At 40.1% G+C, this 27434-nt stretch overlaps 1 protein-coding gene across 1 annotated transcript in view; it reads right to left on the reverse strand.

Moving 5' to 3' along the window:
- Nucleotides 1–10869: 10869 nt before the first annotated feature.
- Nucleotides 10870–27434, reverse strand: part of EIF3H (eukaryotic translation initiation factor 3 subunit H) — an 87844-nt gene continuing 71279 nt past the window's right edge. Inside the window, exons 4-8 of the mRNA XM_061995322.1 lie at nucleotides 25909–26008; nucleotides 24359–24508; nucleotides 16859–16979; nucleotides 14203–14335; nucleotides 10870–11130 (exon numbers count right to left, since the gene is read on the reverse strand). Coding sequence (XP_061851306.1) covers nucleotides 11033–11130; nucleotides 14203–14335; nucleotides 16859–16979; nucleotides 24359–24508; nucleotides 25909–26008 — 602 coding nt within the window. The 3' untranslated portion in view covers nucleotides 10870–11032. The remainder of the gene's footprint in view (nucleotides 11131–14202; nucleotides 14336–16858; nucleotides 16980–24358; nucleotides 24509–25908; nucleotides 26009–27434) is intronic.

Here is a 27434-nt window from a genome sequence, read left to right on the forward strand (position 1 = left end):
GCAATATGCCAGCTGAGACCCTTGGATGATGCTTGTTTAGCTGCTATTTCAATAGTGGCAGCAGGCAGTGATTACCAGCTGAAAAGGGCAGCAGCTTCTACTACCAGCTCTTTTAGCAAGCAATGCAGGCAGTATTTTTTGAATGGCTTTCTTGCCAGAGAGTAGTAAAAGGTATTTAAATGTGAGTAATGCCACAGCATATCTGAGAGGGTGATGGAATAAGGTGCAGAGGCTGTGAGCAGAACTACAATGATAAAACATTAAATATCAATATGACTTTAGATGTTATATTATGCTCTCCTGAGAGCTGTAATTCTTCAGATATATGAAGCATTCAGAAAAGTGGAATTGAACACTTGATCACATGAATTTTTTTTTTCCTACAGTATTAAAAATGTAATTTTACCAGAAGCCATGGGTACTACTGTGCTCTTAGAGCCACGTAGATTCATTTTGGTTGGAAAAGATCTTTAAGATCATTGAGTCCAACTACTATCCTGGCACAGCCAAGCCCACCACTAAACCATGTCCCCTCAGCTATGTGTCTCTTAAATACCTCCAGGGATGGTGACTCCACTAGCTCCCTGGGCAGCCTGTGCCACTGTCTAATAACCCTCTCAGTGAAAGAGTTCTTCCTAATCTCCAATCTAAACCTACCCTGGCACAACTTGAGGTCATTTCCTCTGGTCACGTCACTCGTTACTCGGGAGAAGACATCAACCCCCACCTCACTACAACCTCCCAGTCAGAGAACTGTAGAGAGGGATTATCTCTCCCCTCAGCCTCCTTTCCTCCAGACTAAACATCTCCAGCTCCCTGACCCTCTCCTCATCAAACCTGTACTCCAGACTCTTCCCCAGCTTCATTGTCCTTCTTTGGACACGCTCCAGCATCTCAGTGTCCTTGCAATGAGAAATATACTCGCAGATTTGAGTAACTTAATATACTCATAGATTTTTACAAGCTAACGTTAAAACTGACTGAAATGTCAGACAAGTTCACAATTTAGTTGGGTCTGAAAGCTACCCACTTCAGTCTTGCATTGTGATGTCTTTATTATTTTATTCTTAATATTCATAGCTTTCAACAGTACAAAATCCTAACATCATTCCTGAAAAGTCCATGTTCACACAGAACCCAACAGTTTTACCATCAGCCTTAGTGGCAGCAGGCTTAAGCCCAGAAGTCTTAAATCTGATAGACATTTAAAGAGAAAATTTACTGGTTAATCTAATTTAACTAGCACAAGAACATTCTCTACAAGGCCAAGGTTATTAATGGCAGCACAAGTAGCCACATTTATGCAGAGGCTACTTAACATTTTCCATTGTAATACTCTGCTTCAGGATAACTTTGAACAATTCAAGCTAAGCATTCCTGATGTTAGCTGTCTGACTAATAGGATCTTTTTTGGGAAGCTTTTGCTCAAGGGATTCAGCTATTTCCAAGACTGAGGTTACAGAAAAGAAGAAAAAAAATAAAAGAAGAAAATTGTCAGTTTCATATGAAAAGCTCTGGTGTTTCCACAAAGCAAAACAAGAGTTCTGATCATCACCCTGCTGAAAATTCAAAGAATGGCCAAGGGTAAAGGCTGCAAGAGAACATGGCTGAAAATAAGTAACATGATGAGCTAATTACAGAATTAAGAGACCTAAGAAATGAAAAGCAGGTGCAAGAAGACCATAGGCAGCCCAGCCTGGGCTGGCTGGTGGGGTTACAAGGCTAGGAGAGTTTGTCACATCTGCACATTTTGGCCTCAAGGTGACTTTGCTGTTTGGCAAATAACCAAGCCGAGTAACCCACCTTTGGTGCCAGTTACATAGAGCAGGTAATGACAAAGTGCTGCTGCTGCTTTCCACTCTCTTAGTTCTGGAAGAGGATAACAACTGTGCTTCCAACACAGCTTCAAAATACAGTCTGCATAAGAGTCTACACAGATTCACACAACTGTAGTGGTTTAGTCCAGGCTGGGTGCCAGGTGCCCACCAAGTCATTCCACCACTCCCCCTCCTAAATTGGACAGGGGAGAGAGAAATATAACGAGAGGTTCGTGTGTCAAGATAAGGACAGGGACATCGCTCAGCAATTAGTATCACAGACAAAACAGACTCAACTTGGGGAGAAATGGTTTGATTTATTAATGAACAATCCAAACAGAGCAGTGAGATAAGAAATAAAACCAAATCTTAAAACATTTCCCCCACTCCTCCCTCTTCCCAGGACTCTCCTTCCTTCCTTCCCCAGCAGCACAGGGGATGGCGGATGGGGGTTGTGGTCAGTTCATTACAGATGGACTTTGCTGCTGCTTCTTCTCAGGGTTCTTTGCTGCTTCTTTGCTGCTGCTTCTTCTCTTCATCACACTTCCCATGCTACACTGTGGGGTCCCTCCCATGGGAGACAGTCCCTCGTGTATTTCTCCAATGCCCTGCCAGACATCACTGCTGAGAGGAAGTAGAAAGTCACATCTTTATTTGCTTTGCTTCTCACATGAGTGACTTTGCTATTTCTCTATTAAACTTTATGTGCTTTATTAAACTGCTTTTATCTCAACCCATGAGGCTTCCATCTTATTTTCTCCCCTCCCTGGCTCGATGAGGAAGTGGGTGACAGAGCAACTTGGTAGGCACCTGGCATCTAGCCAGGGTCAAACCTCCACAACAATAAAATCAGCTTTACTAAACTTTGGAAATCTGAGCCCTCAAGAGACAGGAAAAACTTAGTTCAAGTTAATTCAAGTCAGTGCAATCTTCATCCAGTTACTCAGCACACAACCTTTTAATGGTCTAATCATGTACTATTTTCTCCATAAGATGTAATAATCAGACAATTACACTTAGATTCTCCAAATGATATCAAAGACCTGCTGAGAATGGGGTTGGATTGAGCACATGAAGCACTTTATATGCACATGACAGATATGGCACCTGTCTGGAAGAGCTTACACCCTGCAAATACAAAAAAGATAGAATTGCTGCTTATTGCACCGTTGGAGTAAGATGCTGGATCCAAGAGCCTACACAGTGTGACTGCCCTCACCCCCTGGACTCAGGTTTAGAGATAGGACTCCTATTTGGCTCATTGCTACATCCTCAGGCAGCGTGAGACACAAGGCAGCTCCTACATTTTATATTAAGAACACTGGTTCCTTACAGAAGGAAATCATTCACCTGTGGATACTTCACTATTTACACTTCAGCAACAAGGGTTGACAGCTATTGGCTGGATGGCAGGTAGGGGGGTGGCAAGGAGAGCTTGTGGCTAGTGAGCCACAAGGACAAGCTTCTCTCCAGGCATGCTGGCTTCCTCCTTTGGGGCTGCTGAGTGCTTGCCTCCTTCAGTGAGTAAAGCCCTCCTACGTTCTATAAAGCATAAAGCTTCGGTCCTCCCAAGAGAGGAAGCTTCATTCTCATCCCACTACAAAGGGGATGAGAAATGTCAGATAGCTGCCTGATTCATACCACTTTAGCCATTTATTTTAAGATAGATGACAAAACCCATACACACATTGTCGTGGTTTTGCCCAGCAAGCACGATGACAGTCTCTGGCTCGGTGCCCCCCATTCACCCCCACCCTCGGCAGGATGGCAGAGGCCCCAGCAAAATGGGAGGAAAGAGATAACCAAGGATGTTATGGATTAAGACAAGGGCAGGGAGAGCTCGCTGCCAATTACAGTTCCAGGCAAAAGACTCCACTGCTTGACATAGAGAGGAAAGTAAGTAAAGTTTGTTCTACTATCTACAAGAAACAGAACAGAAAAAAAGCAAAAACAGGGCAGGATGATGAGAAAAATACAATCAGTACTTTAGGATCTCCCTCCCCCATTCCCTCCTTTCTTCCTGGGCCCAGCTCACTGCTTCTGATATCTCTACCTTCTCCCCACTCAATGGTTCGGTGAGGGCAGGCAATGAGGGATGTGGTCAGTCTATCACAGATGGGCTCTGCCACTTCTCTCTTCTCAGATGAAAACGACTCGTGGCATTCTTCACCTGCTCCAATATGGGGTCCACCCTAGACACAGTCCTTAATGACCGTCTCTGGTGTGGGTTCTTCCCAGCAGCCGCGGCTTCTGCTGATACAGGGTCCCTCACACAGGACACAGCCTCCTCTGGGCATAGTCACTGCCCCTGATGCAAGGTCTGTAATGAAGTACAAACAAACCTCTGCTTCACCAGTCCTCTCTGCAGGATGCAGGAGAGTCTCTGCTCCAGCATACCTTCTCCTCTCTTCCCTCACTGACCTTGGAGTCCACGTGGTTGTTTCTCTCTCTCTTCCCACTCCTTGCACCACCACCAGCCAGAAAAGGATAGAAGAAAAAGGAACAGGAAGAAGCCTCCTTTTCCACCTTCTTAAAAAGTGATCATGGAGGCATCTAATTGGCTCAGCCCCAGAAGTGAGTCTGGCTCAGAGCTGGCTCAGAGCTGGGGAGAGTTTCCAGCAACTTCTTACAGGAGCCATCTTTACAGCCCCTTCCCCCTTACCAGAAACAGCTTCATGGCAAACCATGACATACATAAAAGGAGTCCCTTCTGATAAGGTTGTGATCTAATGAAAATTCTTACGACTGAAGAAAAGTTCACACCAACAAATGCTGTAAGATTTGCAGACAGACACAACTCAGGCATTTCATGACCATGTAACTTGGTTTACTGCTTGATTCAGAAGTCTCTTTTCTTCTAATAAATCATCTTATTTCTGTTCTACAGATATATAAAATTAAAATATCTGAGTGTCCTTCACAAGCTGAAAATTTTCCTTTGAGAGTGAGGATTCATTAAATACATGTTGAAGTCCTTATGAAAATCCATTAATGAATAAGAGAGTTTTTCACTTCCAAATAGCTTGTTCATCTGCAATCTGTTATCCCCTCCAGGACAGATGCTGGTGGTCCATGCAAACCCAGATCTGCAGAGCTTCCTCTTCACACTCACACATCCTCCCTGTACTACGCAGACCACTGATATCAGCATCATTGAAAGGGTTATGTTGAGCTTTTTCCAAAGAAACAGGACGTAACATGGAAATCGTGTGTAGGAGTCATTGTGAACAGCTATTTGTGGTTGAACGAAAAAGACCAAAAAGCCACAAGAAACCAAGTCCATGGCTGCTTGTGCTCACATATGTAACTGTAGAAACTGCTCTTCTATGAACTGAAAGGTGATTTCCTTTTCCTCTAACTGCACTAGAATCCTAGATAGTCTTACAGCATGGCTTTAAGAAGTCGTGTTAAAACAGATTAAATTGACTATGACCTTGCAGTCCCTGTAACCAAATTGTTAACATTGTTGAATCTCATAATTGCTAATCCTTATGGAAACAAGTTTCTTTGTAGCTAATAACAATGGGTATGGCTGACTACTGTGATATGTTAAACACTAAGCATTTAATATAGCCATGGATTTTTTTCTAATAAAGAAGAAATCTCTCTGAAGTCACACAATTGGTCTAAAGCAGAAACTGCTCAAGTATTCCAATTTGCTGTAAGACAGACTAGCCTTGATCATCATATTGCTTACTGCTTCTCCTCAACGACATAAACTGGCCATTATTACGTTGGACTTGACTTTCAGGTACATTTATTACCACATCTTGAAATGAGTCTGTTGCAATGCTGCATTCCACTCATACAATATGTTTTCCTGCCTTAGATGCAATCTGCAAACTAGCAACTAAATTTGCTAATGTTAAAGAAGCTGAGTGAAAGATTTGGGCACAAAAAAATTAACCAATTCTGTGACAGACAATGCCTACTTTAAATCCTTTGTTTTCAGGGTGAGCAAGCAAGTGAATACTGCAGTGGGGCAAGACCCTTCAATCTTCCATCTTTCAACTTGCTAACCCATTATGACTCTCCATGAGTTTTACTGAGATATGAGATGAAATCACACACTGATTAATGAAAACAGGACATGTTTTTGCACACGGGACTCAATTTGTATTGCTGAAATCCAGAAGGAAAAAAACAAAAGGATCAGAAGCTGGATGTATCATACAATATTTCAGGGACACCAGCCTCAGTAATGGCGATAGATTAATAAATCCATCATTTGAACAAGAATGAAAAGCTTTGTGGCATGCATTCTTCTCATCTCATAAAGCTTTTGAAGCCTTTAGCTGTGTTTCTGCTAGATAAATACATTGCTACCCTTCCTTGTTTATTTTACTGACACCCGCATTACTTTTAGTATGATTGTAAAATGGATCTGGCCATTTTTCCTCAAGTATAAATGTTTGCTTTAATTGAAATAAGACATTAACTTTTCTCTCAGTAAGGAGCCTTTTCCCAAAGCTGTTGTTTTTAAAGACATCCTCTATAGATCTGTGCAATTTGCTACCACCCAGCATACGATGAGTTGTGTCAACAGCAATCTGTTCTGTCAATTAAAAGATCAAAAAATAAAACACAGGCCCAACTTTGCATAAACCTCCTTCCAGTTGTAAACTTGGTATGAAAAGCTTCTGAATCACTCCCTCTGGACTAGCCCCAAGGAGACACATCCTCAGCAGTGCCAATGCATTCAGTCCCCTGCGGCTGAAGACCAGGGGTGTGAGACAGCTGAACTCAGGACCATACCTGAGTGGAACTTCCACCATGGATTTGATGTTCATATCATAAAATTTAAAGCATCTTTCCAACTGCAGATAAAGCTTTTCAGAAGAATTAGTGGAAAAGTAAAGCACATAATGACAGAAGGCATTGGATTTAGAGCAGTATGCTCCTTTTGCTTAAAAATCAACAAGCTGCGGGCAAAATCTGTAGAAAATTAAAAGGAAGCATAAAATCCAGGGGAAGAAAATGCACAGGCATGGAAAATCATGAGGGACATATCTCTCACCCCAAGGCTGGAAAACTGGATGAGACGCAGTTCTACAGTGAGCAATTCAATTCCTCTTACTGCACACATTGCACATATTTTGGCTGGTGACATTATTTGCATCACCAGCTCCTAATGACTTCTTAATAGAGCACCATGAGTTCTCTGACGATCAAGTGAGAGCCATTTAATAGTGCTTGCTTCTTAAAGATGTTTCAGATTGGCACCAGTGATTTGTCATATTAGAGATTCATCAGAAGGAAAAAAAAATCAGGCAATACTGACCAACAGGAAGATTAATGACTGACTCTGCTCAGGAATTTGCAAAGCACAAAGTACAAACACAAGTAAGTCAGGTGTTCTTTACAAGTACTATTGGTTGTCACTGCCAATCCTATCCAAAGTCTTTGTTAGCAACAAAAAGTGCATCTCCAATCTGCTCCACACCATAGTCTGTGCAGTGGTTTACATCTGCACAAACACTTCCCGTTCTTACCTGGTGGTACCTTACACTCATGCTATTCAGCTCTGCACAGTCCACACTTTGGCAGGATGCAGAGTAGAAATTCAGCCTCTAAAACATTCATGCAGTTGGGAGAATATCATGTGGAGGTGAGAAGAAAAAGGACATGATAACTCTGTGTAGAATAACTGAAGAAAGCAGCCCAGGCTTCCTCCAAGAGGCCAGGCAGGGGTAGGATGCCCACAGTTCACATGGAACTTGGTCCAACTCTGAAAACATCAAAAGGACAAAGGAGTCCTGGCTCATATATCATCATTCAGGTAAGGGCAGCCAAGTATGTTTGGGTTGCAGAAAAGTTCCCTCCCCGTTTGGTTTCATTTTCCTTAAATATTCATATAAAGGATTAGTCTCTGATAAGAACTGTGGCAGTAAACCAAGGAATCGCACATATTTAGCACAGTTTAGCATCCTTTCCTACTACCTGTCCTGAAGATAAGCTCAGGGCTGTCAGTCTAACCAGACACATCTCCTGTGGTTAGAAAGGCTCAGAGATGAGACTATTTCACTTTGTGTCATGCAATGAGCACACGTCACCCCTTCCTGTGGCTCCTCAGGGAGGCCATTACCTCAGACTCTGAGAGCACTAACTTTCTGTTTCTACAAGATCAAGTTGCACTCATCCCACCTTACATCAGGAAAGCCCTTATGTTATGTCTACATATGAAAAAGGAGCTGGGGCAGAGAACCCAGAGAACTGCTGTGAGCAGGCAGCCACGGCAGCACGGCTAAGCCTGTGCTACACTTAAAGGAGATGGCACCTCACCTCCCACATAGGCTCAAATTATCAGTACAGAGCACTTCACAAGCAGCATGGGAGCAGAGGCAGTAAATGTCACAGCAAAATTGGAGCCATACTGGTGAAGATTCCACACACTGACCAACTGGAATAAATCCTGTTTTTCTTCAGCATCAAAACTAATCATCCCCTTTTTTCTCCTTTCAAATCTCACATTTGAAAGGCTTGCCCAACATCCAGCTTAGACGACTTGCCTGTAAGACTCAGGCCAATGAGAGTTGGATCCCAAAGTAACATTTTCTCTTACAAGGATTACAGTATTGCACAAAATAAAGCACAATTACAAGACACAGACCTGCATGGCTAGGAATGGAACAGGGGAAGACAGTGGCCATCTGTAGACTGCACATACAACTCACAGATGGAGCCAGGCTCTTCTCAATGATGTCCAATGATAGGACAAGGGGCAATGGGTACAAGCTGGAACATAAGAGGTTCCAAAGAAATACAAGGATGACTTTCTTCCCTGTGAGGGTGAGGGGGAGCACTGGAACAGGCTGCCCAGATGGACTGTGGAGTCTCCTTCTCTGGGGACATTCAAACCCACCTGGACAATTTCCTGTGTGACCTGCTCTAGGTGGTCCTGCTCCAGCAGGGGGGTAGGACTGGATGATTTTTTGAGATCCCTTTCAACTCTTAAGATTCTGTGCTTCTGTGACTGCAGGGAAGGTTTTCCCCTAGGTGCACATTTTGTCTGCTGTCTGCACATGTGTTACCCACAGACACAGGATGGGAGCAGAGGCCTTGTTTGCCTCTGCAGTGACAATAGGCTCGCTGACCAAAAAGAAGTTCTAACATCTTTAAAGGTGATTTTTGAAGACTCTAATCTCACTACTCTTTTATTAGGATACAGTAAAGCCTTTCACAGCCAAGGATGGAGAAAAAATAGGTAGGGGTGTGGTAACTAGAAACGGAAAGGACATTTCTTATGGTGAATGTTCTGCCAGCTCGCTCACAATAGGAAGAGAACACGTAAAAGCAAAGTTCCAGGAATACAGATATAGTGGAGAAAGCTCACCGCAGACCCAGCAGAGACACAGGCCCATCCTTCTCCACAGCAGCTGATTCTCATTTACAGACCAACAGCTTCACCTGATCCAAGCTTGCTCGCTCAGGGAGGCTTCCTCTAATTACTTCTACCACGACAGAAGACTAAAGTGCGGCTCAGAACAGAACAGTCAAACTATCTCCAAAGTCTACTCACACTTTACCTACTTTTGTATCCCATTTCCTTGTCTGACTCAGATCCATACCTTTAGAAGCCACACATCTCTGAGGTCTTCCACATTTCTTCATTGAGTTGAACTGACATTAAGCACATTGAATCTAGCTCTATAAAAGCCACTGATCTTCTTAATCTCCAGTACAGTAGAGTACTACTGTCTTCCTTCTCACACTTACATCCTCAGGCTTAAAGAACTAAGTCAAAACCCACAGTTTGTTTTTAACCTATTCCAAGTATTTCTTTTGTTAACACCTCCTTTGCAGGCCTTCTAGTATGACTAGTGTCACTGCATCTTCCTTCTACACACAGACAATAGTCAGTTTTCTATTCCCAGTTATCCTGAAAACTATTTTTTCCTCTCTCAAATGTCTCATCTTAGTCTAATTATCTGTTCCCACTTCCGTCCTTCAGGATTAGGAAATTAACATGGAAATTAACATGGTTTGAACGTCATTTGTATTGGAAACGAAAGTGGATCACATGACACTGTAGCAGGACACTTCACTGACCTTTGATTTCACAGAAGTTCACTGTAGGAAAGATAAAATAAAGGTGCCCAAAGTTTCCAAGGCAAAAGATCATACAGGCAATTTGCCAGATATGTGAGGGCTGAACAAACCTTGCATCCCTATTTACATACATACTGCAACCACTACAGTTTAGACTGGAGAAGAGTAAGTTCTTAGCCTAACCCTCAGTTTTCACACACTTCTGACTTTCCAGAATGTTCACTTTAGAGGCTGGTCCATATTTAGAGGATGTTTTTTTTTCTCTTAAAAGACCAAACCACACCCCTGCAGCCATTTCAGGCTCTCATAACACATCACACAATGACAGGCAAGAAAGAACTCAAGAAAAAAACAAATCAGAAATCAATGACAGTAACACGCACGAGGTGACACATATGAGGCGTTTAAATTAGCATTCCTGTTCATCAGAGAAATAGCTCACGTTCAGGAATAAAGGCACATTCAGATGGCAGAGCTGATGCACAGTGAGTATGGTGTCCATTTATAGTACACTAGCTGCTCCAGGTTAGCTACTTCTACAGTTTCTGTCATGAAGACTTGGCAGCATTGCTAGACTTAACTCAGTCGGTGGTGGCAACATGAAATGGCAACGTGGCTGAGCACAATGTGGTGGAGATCGTTCTCTATGTAACACTAGCTTTGTATGTTGCAAATGTGAAGTCTAGGAAATACTTGTGATAAGGAATCACCATCACACCACGCTGTCCAAATCAATTAAAATAAAACCAAGCAACTGCTCCCAGTGACAAACATATCACGGTTGCAAGTTCTCAACCCAAACTGGGTAACCTGAAATTTCTTCTGTGAAGTCAGTTACACTGAACATTTGTAGTAACTTGGTTTCATTTCAGATTCCAAGTTAAATGAAACCTGTATTATTTGCTATGACTAAACAAGAATAACTGCCAAACATTTAGAAAACCTGAGTGACCACAGAAAATTCCAGTCCAATACAGCCAATAAATAAGGAAATGCTAAAACATCCTCAAAATTAGCCTTTATTGTTATTACAGGGGAATTCTACACCAACAAAGGTGACCCTTTTTTACAAGGTTCTTTTCCCAATATACTAAATTTTCAAGAGGATCATGAACAGTATAAAACTGTAAATAACTTTTCCTGTTGAGGGCCACAGCAAGGTTTCTTCAGTTGTTGTAATCTTGGAGAGCCTGAGCCATGAAAAGCTTGCCCAGGTTCTGTGCATTGAACTCCTTAATATTCTGGCAGTAGGTATTAATTTGACCTGTGAAAAGGAAAGAAGAGTAAACCATGGTCAGTTTTGAAATTCAGAAAAACATCCTAGAATGTTATATTCAAAAAGCCAAACATCCATAAATCATTCAGGATTTAACACAGAGAAGCAACCAAAACAGCTCAACTACTCTACACTTGGGAATTTCACATTTTCAGTATTCCCAAATACGTTTGTGAAGAAGAAGAAACCAAATCAGCAGTGTAGGTACACTAGTGTACTCATAAACTCCTTAGTTCTCCTATAATTCTATTATGCACAATTTCTGAAGAAATATATGACAATGAAGAGAATAAACAACACTGTCCTGGAAGCTTAATCACTTAAGTTGTTCAACTTAGTTGCTCCAGAAGTACTACAAACCAATTTCAGTTCTGTTGTTATGCCTCTGCTGTCCCTAATAAAATATTTGTAACAAATATGTTTCAGTAGCGGACTGAAAATTGTGGTAGTCCTGTTTGACACTTTGCTTGTCTCTTTTTCCACCTAATATTTCACTTTATTAGCTATTTCAAAACTCATCTGGGTACGGAGACTTGTCAGTGCTTTGCAAATCAAATGTGCCCATCAAAACATTTTTATACATGTACTGCTACAAAGTTATTTCCCTTGTTAGCTAGGAATAGCAAATCATGAAGCCAGTTCAATCAAAATTAAGACTGTTTACAAGGCAAATAAACTCTCAGTTGAATGGTCTACTTTAAAAGTTTTTAAATGCCTCAGAGACAAAAGAGATAAGTTCTATTCTTTATCCACAAACTTTATTTCATCTAAGTTGAAGTGGATGCTTTCAATTCTTCCCCTGACTATGGTAAAAGAACAAACGAAGCGTGTGTTTTGGCTGAAAACTGTTTTTTCCTTCAAGTGTAAAAGTTTTCAATTCCTCTTCTTATAACAGTTGATTCATCTGAAGCTCTCTCTTTCATAAAACACAAGTGTACACACATACACATTCTGCTGCATCTTTAAGCTATGCTAAAGATAAATGTTTCAATCTTTTAATGCTGGTAAAAAGCGGCATCATTAACTGGTAAAAATTATCAAAACATTAGGTTTTTTGAAAGGCTCTGGAAGGAATAATAGATCAAGAACATAATTTCTTCTAAAAGCAGCACTTATTAAGCAGAGTGAAACAACATTTATATCAAAATAATAACCTCTTGGTCACTCCAAAACTCAAGAGTGGCAGCTCAAATTAAGTCAAAGCATTCTTTTCTATACACTAAATTACCAGGACTTTGCGTTTGTTTTCTCTCAGTACAAAACAAGGTGATAGCTAACTGATCCCAAAAGCCTGCTGTAGTTAAACAACTTGCTTTCTCATTACATTTTCCAATGTAGATTGCTTAGCATCTAGGTTTTCCGCTCTCTGTTGCCACTGTGGGGTACCAGGTACCCTTCCAGGAGGCACAGGACAGGCACTGACTTCTGTACCAAACTGTGGCTATACACTCCAGCATACCAGTACACTGAAGAAATTAGGGGGTGGTACCTATGCTTAAGCATTGTTCCTGTTCTTATTTTCATTCACCTTGGGCTGCAGGACAATGGGGATAGTTTCCCTAAAACTGTTCATAGAAATCAAGGAAATTATCCCGATCCTGTGTGAAACTAAAAAGTAAAACCTTCCCAGCTGCTGCCATGGCTAGCTCAGCACCTGGGGATTTTATCAGTAACTTCGGTCTGCAGACAACTGCTCTGCTCTGAATCAGTACTTCCAGCCCAAACAGTTTAATCCAGCCACTTGTCTGTACAGCTCCCTGACTTGTGGAGTTGAGGGAGGAGATGGGCTGTGAGTGCAGGGAGCACTTCTTGATTGCAGTAGTCACTAGTCCCATTGTGCAGAAAGCCTGCTCCATGGGGCATTTCTCAAGATCTCCCTTAAAAGCCCATTTGACTCAGAATGGAGCCATGAAAAGGCTCTGGCTGCTGCTCCTGCCATTTCCCATCAACCCAGGAGGCACAGATGGTCAGCAGGAGCTACCTAGCATGATAAAACACGAAATAAAAGCAGAAAGTCTCCGTACATCAAGTTTGAAGTTTTACACAGTCATTCCAGTTAAACACTGTGTTGCTTTTAGAAAATGACACATGTTCATATCTGCATGGGTAACATGCCTCTGTTACTTAGATGGTTTAAAATTCTTGGAATCATAGAATCCTCCTGGCACAACCTCTCCTGGCACAACTTGAACCCATTTCCTCTTATTATATCATTCATTACTGAAGAGATCAACCCCCAGATTAGTACAACTCTTTCAGGTAGCTATAGAGAGTGACCATGCTTCCTCTCAGCCTCTTCTTCTCCAGGCTAAACATCCCCAACTCCCTCAGCCGCTCCTCATCAGACTTGTTCTTCAGACCCTTCACCAGTTTTGTTGCCTGTCTCTGGACATGCTCCAGCACCTCAGTGTCCTTCTTGTAGTAAGGGACCCAGAACTGGACACAGTATTCAAGGTACAGCCTCACCAGCAACAAGTACAGGGGGACAATCACCTCCTTAGTTCTGCTGGTCACACTATTTCTGATCCAGGCCAGGATGTCACTGGCCTTCTTGGCCACCTGGGCACACTGCTGGCTCATGTTCAGCCAGCTGTCAATTAACATCCCTGTGTCCTTTTCCACAAGACAGCTCTCAAGCAACTCTGCCCCAAGCCTGTAGCACTGCATGGGGTTGTTGTTGCCCAAGTGCAGGACCAGGCCTTGTTGAACCTCATGCTATTGGCCTCGGCCCACTGATCCAGCCTGTTCAGATGCCTCTAAAGAGTGGGAAGCTCTTCTCTGTGTGGAACTTACTTTCTAACAGAGGCACGGACTGCCTACTAGCAATAAAGTTGTTTTTCTTAGCTACTTTTTTTTAAAGAATACTTCAGATGCTTCAGATGTAGAGCACTGGTTGAAATGACCATCTCCAATCAAATGAAGTATTTCAAATACCATCAATGCCAAAATTTCACACCATAATGGCAAATACAATGAAAACTTAAGTTGCTTTCTAAGATGACAACTGCACAACTCCCCAGCAAACTTCCATACATGAAAAGATGAGGTGAAGAATATTACCTGCAATAAGGAGTGACTCCATTCTTGGAGGTGGCTGTGGTGGTTTAAACAGTTTATTGATGTCCTCCTCAGGAAGCGGGGCTTCTCCTCGGCTTTGACGCTGAATATTTTCTTGCTGACGTCTCTGCTGGTACTGAAAATAACACAAAAGAAACAGAATGCAACAGGGCTTCCAAACCAGCAGTAAGTTTTTCTTTTGAAAAAGAAAGATGCTCACTCCCTAACCAGCAAAGGTGTTTTAGAAATTATATTTCTTCAATGTAATTCAGTTTATTTCAAACAAGGCAAATGCAATTCACAGTTTATTTCAGTTCACTGGTAACAAGCATTTCCTCCCCCTCAAAGCTGGCACTGGAAATTTATGTGGTATTGAGGTGGTGGGGTTAATGCAAAATTTTTTTTCAGAAATAATGTATCTGATAGAAAGAATACTGCAGAGTAGATTAAGGCCTCCATTTCCTGATGCAAAAAACGGAGAGCAAGGTTAGAAGATGTAGGTACAATAATCCATTACCTCAAATAGTTACACAAACCAGGAATACTCAATTTTCTGCAAGTCAAAGGTCAAAACAATATTAATGTGAAAGGGGAAGAGAACTTGATTAAATAACGTATTTTAAGCCAAAAAGTATTAACTCTAAACTGAGAACAAAGCAATGGCTGAAACAAAGCATAATGATTCATTTCTCCATTCCAGTTAGATATTCTGCTACTTTGATGCCATTTCTTCACAGGTTACACCAAAGAATACTACAAACAGAAATTACTCTGTTGCTTAAAAAAAGCCAAACAGATTTGTTTTCAGTGCTTCCCTGCACCATACAAGTTACTCAAACTTTGTAAGAACTAAGGCAGACCACTTCTTGGGCTGTTGGATAAACATTTCTTCTTGCAGCAGCATGTGCATTCAAAAACACATGTGAGAGAGGTCATGGTGTATGTCATAGCCAGTAATTAGCTGCGAGGTTTGTCTATCAAAATCCCCTTTAAACAGGCCAAAGAGTATAGGGTGTTTTGCTTCACTCACTTAAATGTATCTCTGCCTAAAAGTCCGAAAACAGTTCATACTTGGTGGCATACTCAAATGAAGTGATTTTTTTTTTCCAGTAGTAGTGACAAATACATGTTTTTGGACAATGTTAAAAATAAAATCTTAAATGCCCATATTTGTATGTGAATTGCATCTCGTTTCTTTTCTCTGCATTACCCCATTCACTTCTCAGCAGTCTGCCTATTATTCTCTATTGAAACAGCTTGCTCTTAATCACAATTGCTCCATTTTAAAAATGAAGTTAAGACCACTAGCTATGCCGCAATGAGCCACTACTAAGGCAGCTATAATTAGTAAAGAAATGAAGGGAGACACTACGGAACCTACTTTCCTCCTCTTTTCAAAATAAATAGATCCCCTTGTTACTAAACTCCTTGAAGCTGATGCCATCTTTCCATTCAAATGAGGCCACAAACAAAACATTTTCTGAAGATAACGTGCATGAAGGTTCTGTGTCCTGAGGAGTCAGAAAGCCATGAGAGACCACTGATCATGTGCTGCTTCCCTAAAGTACTCCCTGCTCAAGCTACACTTAAGCAGAAAAAGCCAGTTTTGATGTGAAAATAGACAGTGATGAAGCATTTCCATGAACCACAGGTGCTCCTTTTAATAATTAGCTGCTTCGGGTAGCAATACCTGCAATATTTTATCTTTAAGTAGCCTGGCCCATTTTCAGTTGGCCGATACTGAATCTTGTCACAGTTCTGTCTGCAAGATTAAAGAGCTCAAATTTATTTTTCATGCAGGTACTTCTTGAGTAAGCAAGTCACTCGTTAACATAATTTATCACGTGAAGTGAATAGCATTCACTAAGATCTGCTTTCCAGGCTTTTAAATCATTCTCATAGTGCTTTTTTCCCATTTGCCAGCATTCTTCTATAATTAGACACAGGATTGCTTTATCAAATGCAGCAACAGCAAATAAAGTTGTACTGTCTCTAAATGACAGAACAGTTGAGGCTAGAAAGGGCCTGGAGGATAGGACCTCTGGAGCACACCTTGACCAACCCCTCTGCTGAAGCAAGGCCACCTACAGGCAGCGTCCACACTCAACATTCTTTAACCAGACAGACTGTTTTGCCTTTTAAAGGGGCTCTTAGGCACCAAGAATTAAAAAAAAGAGCATCACACAATCAGTATCACTATCTACTGATACAAAACATGACTGTGTGTCATTTCTGATCAGAAAACAGCCTTTTAAATATGGACTGTGTTCCTTTATTTCTAAAACGCATGACTACATGTGATGCGATTAAAACACAGTTTGTTTTGGAACAATTCACTTGTACTTTCAGCTCTTTCATTTAATTTACTAAATCTCTAATCTCTGTGTCCACAGCATATTTATCAATGATTTTGCTTTATTATAAATCACTAACAAACACGTAAAATAGTAAAGACTGGTCAAATCACGTTACATGCCAGCAGAAGTCAATCCATTTGATAATTCCCTATGACTAGCACATTTTATACCTCTATTTAATGGATATATTTCTGTAAGGATTTTATCTTGCTTAGATCCAAATCTATCTATCTTAGATAACACCACTCAAATCATACTTTGTGGAAAAAAATCCTCTCATTCAGGTTTTCCATGATACTAACCTGGTGTTTCTGCTGCTGCTGCTTGCTTACATTCCTCAGGTAGGTATTGTATTTAACAATGTCTTGGCTCATCTCATCCACTCTGTCCATCAGCAGCTGCAGACTCTTCCCTAGGTGATTACTGAAATACAAGAAACACTCTTGAAAGATTGATTTTTGGGGTTTTTTTTTAAAGATTTAAAAAGTAAAATTTGAGTCACTTGACCACCTTTTCTGCACTACTGGTGCAGTTTACAAACACTGAAGTTTCTGGTTACCTTTGTTCATATATTTGATGACACTACACTTGGCATCTCCTCCTTTAACACCTCCAGTGGTTGCACTTGATGACAGAATCATATTGGTTGGAAAAGACCCTTGAGTCCAACCCCTAACCTAACACTGCCAAGCCCATCACTAAACTATGTCCCTCAGCATCTCAGCTATGCATCTTTTAACTATCTCCACCACCTCCCTGTGCAGCCTGTTCTAATGCTTAAAAGCCCTTCTGGTGAAAAAGTTCTTTCTAATCTCCAATCTAAACTTTCCCTGGCACAACTTGAGGCCATTTCCTCTTGTCTTAAAGGTCTTTTCCAACTGAAATTAATCTATGATCTTTGCCACATTGCAAGTATCATATTCAAGTGTTTTGTTCTTTGCAGGTAAGCTCAGTTATGAAAAAAACATGCCATGCAAAGATTTACTGGTATTGCAGATCCAGGTCAAATGTTTAAAAGAAGTAGTCTGCCGCTTTATGACGTGCAAACCTAAGCAATGTTGCAGAAGATGTGTTCTTCAAAGAGTTTGGTTTCAAGTTAGTGCTAGCTTTTTCACAAATATTTAACTATCCCTCTGAAAGGACAGAACTCCATCCCATTAACTACTCTATCAAACCACGCCTGGAAGCTGGGCAGACGTGCTTGATCTCAGCTGTTGGGAGGGAGAGCTGCGCCCAGGCCAGCCAGCTCCACATTCCATACCATAGGCAACATGGAAGCAGCTAGGCCGGGCACGTCCAGCTCCAGTTACGCGATCTACCGCCTTGGCCAGACAAATGGAGTCTGTTAAACAACTTTTATTGTCACCATTTTTAGCAATAGATTCAGTATTTTGCAGGAATGTTCAACTTAAGGTATAGCTTCCAAGTTAAAGTTTTGGAAGTTTTTACGTTGGTGCCCATGGAGACAGTGTTCATCCTAAATGGTGTTTACTGGGTAGTGCAGCAAAAGGAGAATACTTACTGCTCTCTATTGATACCTTTGATCAGAAGTTACTCTGTTTAATCTAAGCCTTGCCCAGTCCTATGTGGCTGAAGACCAATGAGTCAAAAAGCCAAACTTCACCCCCCTCCTCCTCAAACGAAATTCATGAGAATTTCTTTCCAATAAAAAGTTTTGTGCACTTCTCTATGAGAGTCATATCCTTCAGTCACTGCTTCTCCACATTATTTGAGATTCTTTCTGCCTTTTACAGTGTGTTCCATCCCACCATCCTACAGCCTATGAACCGGGGAAACTAACTGGAAGTGGCAGACACGAAGAGAGATGGGATCCACATATATAACAGTATGGACATCCCCAAATCCATAGAACCTACTGAGGCACTAAGGACACCTGCTGAGAACGTAGCTAATGACAACCTTACAGCTATTTCACTAGCTGAGCTGCCTGCTCAGTGAACAAAAGGCTGCATCAGTAACTTTGGACCACAGTCTATTCTCAGGCCAGAGTTTTGTCAGTGGTGTGAAGGACTTCAGCTACACAGCAGCAAGATAGGCGCCACTAGAATAATTATTTTTAAACTTCTTGGATGGGTTTTTTTAAAAAGCATGTGATATTTAGAACTGTGGAATACTGCCATGGCTAGGGGTGTGCATATTTTCAGGTTTTTATAGAGTTTATATCCTACAGAGTTAGTGTTAGAACTATTATCAGGAATGCCTATATAGGTACACACTGACAGCCTTGTAGGGTACGTGGACATCGGGAATACGGAATTATTTTACAGATAGTGTCCATCTCAAACATAGTTACAAAGAACGATTTTATGTGAATCTCCTTGGGACCAGCTTAGTACAGCAGAATACAGAAACAGAGAGTTATTGTTAGAAATTGCAGTAATATAGTGTTTGCTCTCATCACCAGGGAAACAAAAAGCTAAAAACAGATAACTTAAACAGATGTGAACTGAGACATGAAGTGATAAGTATGCTACAAAAACAGGACCAGCTCTTTCCTCACTTCTCATGTGGTTGATAGCCTTTTTTGCTCTATCTCTCAAAAAAAAACAGAAAGACCAATAGGAAAGAATTTGTAAAAATGTACATACACAATGTTTAAGCAAGTTTTATTCAGTTGAAGTTTATTCTGGTAAGATTTAAGAAGTTAAATCACATTGATTCCATCCCACAAATTGTGCTCTTTTTGGGGGAGAAACATAGATAACAGAAGGGCAAAAACAGAATGGAGCTTCTCCTGCAGTTACAACAGTCAAAAAATATCTGTCATGTGGATTCTCACACATCTAATGAAGAATTAATTTAATGTGAGAGCACTCCACTAGAGTTATTAGAATCATTCATCTATAGTGAGTGACCTGTAAAACTTCCAGAAATTTATCATTTGAGACTTATCTGTGTAGCCTGAGTGACATAATCAAAAATGCCAAAGGAGGACAAATACATACTCAAAGGGAATCTTTCAAAGTCTGTTTAGAAAAAAACCCCATCAGACTAGAAAGCATAGCCTTAGTATTATTTGACCTTTGTACTTGATAACAGTTAAACAAGGAATCACAATTAATCCATGTGTCAAGGATTTGATTTCTTATCTGCCCTTTTGGGGTGACAGATTATACCCCATCAAATATAAGGCTGTTAAACCAATTTCTTGTGCTGTGCATTTTTGCTTTCTGTCTTATTCTTCCTGCTAGTGGCCTTGCATTGAGAGGGGCATCCACAGGAGAAAGCAGCAATTATTAATTAACTAAACTCAGGGATCACTCACTACACGAGGGCACTCCATTAGGTACAGATCTGGGCTAAGAGACCGAAATGCAAGCCTCTCTTTTCCTGAGGGAATGCTTGTACCACCAGAGCCCCCCTTTGCAGAGAGATTTTAAGAGCAGCAAAGGTGTAGTCTTCTGTTCCCAGCAAAGTCAGTTTAAGAGGCTCCAGCATCTTCTCCCCTCTCCCTCCTCCTTTGCCCAAGGATTACAGCACTCTCAGCTGTATGGATTCAGCTGTTTGCGTGGGCACACTTCAAACTTTCAGTGAAATAGTCTACTGTAAATGCAAAAACACCCTCTGTTGGGATTTCTTTTTTTTTTTTTTTCTAGGGAGGCTGAAGGAAAGGCTGGAAGGGAAGAGTGGGAGCCTGACTTTTTTCCACCAGACTATTCCACAAAGCTTTTTGTACGGCCATGTTCCGAAACAGATGAGGGAATAAAAATCTTTGAGGGTGGGAGGGGTGTGGAGATGAAATGGGGTTAGTGGGGAGGAATGATGCAAGCAGATGGGGCTGGAACCTCAAACTGGCTCCACTTCTATAAGATTCATACTGGAGAATTACACATGAAGCCCACATTTACTTCAGCATCTTTCATCAGGAAAGGACTCCAGACACACACTCACTAAAGGTCCAAAATGCAGCCTTGAGTAAGACACCAAAGCTTCAAAGAGCAGCAGCAATTCACATGGTTCTCAGCTTCCTGTGTCCCTTTAGTTTTAAGCATTTCTACACACAGCTCATGGGCCTCAGCTTGCACTTCTGGAGAAGCCCACCTCCCTGTGCTGGCCCAGAAGAGAGCAGGCATCCATAGAGCTGAATAACTGTGCTGTATTCAGGCATCTAATTTTTGGGTATAACGACTCTGAAGCTGATAGTGTCCAAAAAAGAAGGTTCCCTAAACTTGCCCACAATCACCATAAATGGCCCCCCTCATTTATTTTGTTTTGTTTGGTCTGCAACCTGTCTAAGGAAGATGAGAACTAGGAGCAGCAAGAGGAGGAGTTAAGAAAATGCTGTATCTGCTGCTCAGTTTTTCCACTTTCCATAAGCGTTACTGAGGCCCCTCTCTGAATCCGTTTTTTGGGAAAGGTGCCATGCTGTGCAGAGTTTCTCCTCCTGGTGGGAACAGTTTTGGGTGGATTAGAGAGGTACTGCTGGGCACAGCACATCTTTTTGATTAAATATTTCTCGGGAACGTTCCCACCGCTTAGCAGAACTTGTTTACATCTCAGCATTTCAGCTCGAGTTCAACCTGTGCTCTTTTTAAGAGGATTTTGTTTGAATGAGATATGTAAGTCGGGAGTCTTGAGCTCCATTCCCTTTTCTACTCTGACTTTGATGTGTGCCTTTGGGCAACACATTTACCCTCTCTGTGTCAGCTTCCCCCATCTGCAAATTAGAGATTTTCATAATTATCTTAATAATCTGTTAAGCACATTGAGATTTCTTAATAAGCAGCACAATGTATAAAGGTTAATATTGTTTTCAAAAGCCAAAGTAACCCTCCTTATGTCACTTTTGCAAAAATACTGCATCTGATGTTTGAAAAATGTATCTGCCAAGTAGATGTTACTGCAGTAAATGTTCAGCACATGTTTGCTTCTACTGACGCACACTATTAGAAAAATTGCTTGAGACAAATTGAGATATTATAGAACAACCCTATTATGAAGCTAGACCACAAAAAAGCTTTTTCTAATTTAAACTAGATCATCAATAGAACAGGGAAGAGATGGATGAGAATGGGAAAGTTGGTTGCAATTATTTCTCTGAAGATCTGGAACATTATCTGACAGGATTTTAATTCTTGAGTTTCTATCAAAAGACTGGCAGTACTCCAAGGTCTTCAAGACATTTTGGTCCTTTAGGGTAGCAGGAGGATAACTGTTAGAGCAAAAGGCCTTTACTTGCTATTACTTGCTAAACCTTCTGCTGTTCTGCCTTCAACTTCTTTCCCTAGAATATTGCAGTCAATTCAGATTTAACAAGAAAAACACAAAATTATGCCCCAAAAAGTAAACTACTCTATATAATTATCACAAATGTACTTCAAAAGGAGAAAGATATTAAGATGCAGACAAAGCATCTCAAATAGGTAAAGCTTCAAAAACTCAGACAAAGTGGGTGGCTGAACATGTGAGAATCTTGATGAAACAAACTCTCCAGAGAACAACTACAGCTAAATTCAGTTCATTGCCAAAACCATTGCTTCAGAAGATTAAAAAGGGTTCAAGGATGCTCTCAAATGACCAAAAAAAAAAATCCCAAGAAGCTCAATGAGTCCCAAATCCTGAAAAAAAGCCTTAAAGAATTACTGTCAACGAATTCCACAACATGAAAGTTAAGTGAGGAGGATATGCACCAAAATTAAAAGATGGTTTCTGAAATGTTCAGGCAGAACTGTTCAAAAGACAAAAACAAGGAAACGCAAAATGAAAATAAAATTCCAGAATACTGAGGGTTTGAACTCCCCTACTTCAGGCAATATATTCTTTGACAGAGAAATCTTCGTAGCTGAATTCAAGTAAAAACTAGTTAAATATTTCAGCAGGCAGTGTAAGTCACCCTACCTTGAATAAATGAGCATTAAAACGTTTTAATTTGCTGGCTGCCTACTGAGTTGTATCAATGTAAGGTATCACTGCATGTAACTGGCCCAGTAACTAAAAGCAACTATCAAATATCTTTTTAAAAGACACATAGAAAAACCTTAAAATAAACCCACTGTGGTCATTTCCAAAACTTTCTTTCAAATCAAACTAAGCATCTTCATTTCCTCAACTAGACCAGGTGAGACAGCAGAATGCTGCCAGGAAAGTCAGTTCAGGAGACAGAATTCAGAAATATCTTGAAAACTGATGAATCTGTTTAAGTAAATTCCTATTAGTGGGAAAAATCTAGACTTCAATAAGCTCAAGAAATTGCTGCCAGTATATAAGATAGTAACTGAGTAAATTCAAAGAAACACACTTCACTGAAAAGGCAGTTTTAACTAGGTTTATCAAGAATCCAGTTCCATCTATGTCATCAAGAAAATATCCACTGAAAATAGATTTTGATTCTCTAAGAAAACAGTTATCCCTTTTTTTTTTCTTCTTGTGAAGGATTCCTAACCACAAATGATGACGTTTCCTTTTTCTTTTGGGCTTGTGTTTTTCTTGTTCACTTACTAGTATGATGAACAACACAAAAGCCTGTTTCACACCAAGTTATTAACACTGTCATTCCAGAAAGGAAATTAATGTCTACAGTTACTATCATTTATCTTGACTCAAGGCAGTGGTACAGAACAGTTATTCTGTAAGATGTAAAGCTGATGAAAAAATTCAACTGTGCTTTGTAATCTGTTCAAATTCATTTCCACTTCCAGGATCATATTGTGGGACAGCAGCAATCTGTGTTAGGATCATGGGTGCTTAATAATCCCAAACTGTTTTACAGGAGCAAACCCATAGAAACAATCAAGGGCAATGCTGTCAGGTCACCCAGAAAGCTGCTGTGTCCTCCTTTTCACAGTGAAGAAGTAGAAGCTCATGGGGAATCACTGTCATCTACATTCAGTGCCCATCCTCTCCTCAGATGGTAAAAGCTTTGTGATCAAGGAAAGAGTGTCCTAAGTCAAGTAGACTGAACATCTTGGCAAAAAAAAAAAAAAACTTCTCTTTGTTAATTCCAAGTTTCAAAGATACAATTTGACAAAATTACTGACTAAGAATCTCTTGTGACATTAGTAAATTGTCTGGTAGAGTTTGTACCTGTTCTCTCTTGAATGATTTCTCTAAAAGCTATCAGGCCTCTCACTATATCCATATAAGGAAAAAGAAAGAAGGCCACTAGTATTCATCTGACTTGGGTGTCAAGAGTCAGGGAGGATCAGAATCTTGTCAGATCATACCTGGGCACAAAAACAGTTATACCCCAAATCTATTAGTGGTTACATCCCAGTTTCTACATGTAACAAGATACACAAAATGATGCAGTATCTGGTTATTTTGGTCAGCTCAATAATCATTCAATCAAGTGTACTGTGTTGTGTAAGACTTAAGCACCACCCAATTTATGATCATACTGCTAGAGGTCATACCTCAGATACTGGCTTTACTATTTTCTTTTCAAATGCCAAGTAGAACAAATGGGATTTATTTTCTATTAATTTATAGAATTACTTAAGGAATACTTAACAAAACCAATTTTCATTTCTAGATTTATTTGCCTGAATTTTCTGAATGCCAGTATTTTCTAGAAGAAATATGCACTACTGAAAAGATTACACACTTCAGCAGTACAGGAGTACGTGGATCACAGATCAAATTTAGTCCTTGAATCTAATGCTACAGTTTTACCATGCAGTTTTTCCTTCATCAAAAAAACATGAAGGGTAAAGTCGCAATCCCATTAAAAGTCAAGGCAAAACTTCCATGGGCTGTAATGAGACTGGGATTTCACCCAAGGTGTTAAACTGTGGTTTGGGAAAGCGAATAAAAATACATCCATTATTTTAACAAGTACTTACCTGCTAGCCAGACTGAGCAATTCATGTCTATCGGCTACCGCGGATTTCTTTTCTAGTTCCCACAACATCACATTGATCAGGTATGAATTCTTAATTACAATGGGCACTTCTTCAAACATGTTTTCATAAGCAATATTTGCTTTTTTCAGGCTGTGAAAAAAAGTTTTAAAATATTTATTAATACAACCAGTTACTCTCTAGTTCTTTTTGTTGAGTTGTTGCTCCAACAATTGGCAAGCTCATAAAACACCTCAATTTTCATAGTTCCACAATCAAACAAGAGTCAGATTTTGGTAAGAGAGCATTTGCATGGCAAAAACCTCACGTTCACAAAGACTAGGAAAAGCTGCTCTAAGAAAAACTCTCAGAAATCAAGCAGCTGCTTTGCTTGCTATTACATTACTTACATGAAAAAGCCTCCAGCAAAAGTCTGTACTGACAAGATTAACTCTGCCCTTTCCAAAATATTTTACTGATTTCCCTGCCATCAGAGTTTCTTAAATAGAAGTACATGATACTAAAATATCTTTTAAAATCACAACTACTACAATAAAAAACAATTTCCCCAATAGCTGAATAATGAAAATTTTTACTGACCAAAAAATTAGACTTACAAAATAGTGTGTGTTTTGGAATAATTAAATGCCATGGTGAATATCGAACTTCCAGTCTGTTTTGAGTTTTGGTTGTTTGGGTTTTTTCACACTATATATATTAAAACTATTGCTACTGCTTTATAACAAACAGTAACACCTTTCATACAATCTGGAAATAAAAGCACAATCTATAAGTTTCAAAGGAAATATATCTTTAATTTCTTTATATGCATATTGGAATTTGGAATAAAATCTTTTGCTTTTGCCTCCATCTCTCCCTCTTTTTTTTTTTTTTTTTGACTAAGCACAGATTTGTTTGTTCATCATGGAAATGTATGTTTAGACACCAAGCAATGAAACTGTTCCATTCTTCCTCAATGAAGAAAACAAGTGCTTGTGCTTTTGCCATGGAACCCAAGCTGTTTGAGGAAAAAGATGACAGCTGTGACCCCCATCTATTACAAGCAGTTAATTTTTGAAATAGAGTAATTATCCAACTTTACTCCAGAAGATGTGTCCATATGGGGGAGTTAATTTGGAATAAATACAGAAGAACAGCTATTCCAGAATACCTGTTCGATTTTCCTTCTGGAAAAAGAAAAGAGCTTAAAGTCAGACCAGCTATTTCCTCTTCTCCATTTCTTTCTTTATATTTTTTACTCTGTTGCCAGATACAGCTACTTCCACCACAGTCCTTACAGTCAGCCTGCTGACCATCCCCAGAATCAGTTCAAGTTCCATCACTTCAGCCTTTATTCAGACACCTAAAGACAGCATCTCATGCCTTCTCAGCACACTATGTCAGTGCATGTCTTTTGCTACCCATATATATCCTGTTTTTCCAACATATACTATTACATGGAGATTTAAAAATACAGTATTTCATCATTCCATGTACCCTTCTGTATCACAAATAATCTAGCAAAACCTATGAGAAAACATTAAGCTACTTACGCTTCTGGAGAGAAGTCTTTTTCTTTGCAAACTTCCATCAGTTTGGGAGTCAGTCTATATGCCTTTAGTGACAAAGACCCTTGAGCAGTCTTAATGGGATCTATAATTAAAAATGGAGGAAGTATATTATTACTAACCCCAGATTGTTTTTTTAAAAACAAAAATCTGAATAACATAAACAGGAGGAGGAAAATAACTAAGCAGTCTTAGTAAAAAGAAATGAGACAATCAACATAGAAAAGAAACTATAGCAAAAATACACCTAGGGAACTGAAATTAAAATATATCCAACTATATACAGGTCAGCGAACTAAGGAGCTTGACTTGGAGAACATGGGAGATCTAGACTTATTCTACTCACAACATTATTTCCCCATTAAAGGTCTAATTCACTTTTTTTCCTTTCAGATAAACTATCCACACAACTCATTTAAGAGCCATCTCATTTCACTATTTTTCCCTTCAGTCATGCAGTAAATGAAAATATTCATTAGAATACATTTTATTTTTCAAAAATATGGCACTTTAGAGTAGCAATAAGCTAATTCAGATCAAGATGCTCTGCTGCTTCATGTATAACAATATAACTTGTATATAAGTAACTCCGATATTAGTTTTGCCTTGACATACTCTACTGAACTGAGGGGGGAATTTTCTAAACAAACTGCTACATTCCTAGGACAAAGAAGCTTAACACTTGCAGCATGATAAGGGCTGAAGCATACCAACATGAGAATAAAAGCTGTGTTAACATTCATGTTGTCTGAAACTTAACACAGTAAAACTTTTAGCAATCGGTGATAAAGTGAAAACCAAAATAGAATGAAACAAGTGGAAAATACATCAAGGTCTGATGATGCAATGTTTCCAGCCAATATAAGTATACTTTAACAACTTGTTCTTTACTGTAATCCAATTGTTAACATACTGAAACAATTTTGGGGCAGCTCATAAGATTGATCGTATTCATTAGTATTTTTTCTGACAGATACTCAGGACGTTACATTTACTTCTCAGCTGGAAACTATATGCAAGTCTGCCAGATATGGCAAACTGTGAGTGTTTGGGGAGGGGGAGGCTATAAAGCTGTTAAATTGCCTACGGTTCTGATACAGCACAGAACATCTGGTCTGGAGAGCTTGAGGAAACACCATTAAATAGGCAGAAAAGAAAAAAATCTTTGTGCTAAGAAACAGTCCAGGTTTTGTATGCTTCTGTCAGAGGTATTAAAAAAAAAACTTGGCAATTCGTGTGATGATTGGTCAGTCACGTACAGAGCCAGACACGCTAGCAAGCGGGGTTTGTTAGACATCTGGTCGGGTTCCACCAGCCCCTTCGACGAGGGAGGGGAGATGAAGGAATAAAAATGAAGCAGCTACTCCAGCATTCCAAAACGTACACATCAGGGCTCTGATAGCAAGAAAAATAAACAGAAAGAAGGAAACCCTGTCTAGACTTAGCTGCTGCTGAGGCTGCCGTAGACACAGGGTTGGTATTTACTCGAAAAGGCCTGCCAGGCTACTCTT

This window comes from Colius striatus, chromosome 4, assembly GCF_028858725.1.
Source record: "Colius striatus isolate bColStr4 chromosome 4, bColStr4.1.hap1, whole genome shotgun sequence".
Taxonomy (NCBI): domain Eukaryota; kingdom Metazoa; phylum Chordata; class Aves; order Coliiformes; family Coliidae; genus Colius; species Colius striatus.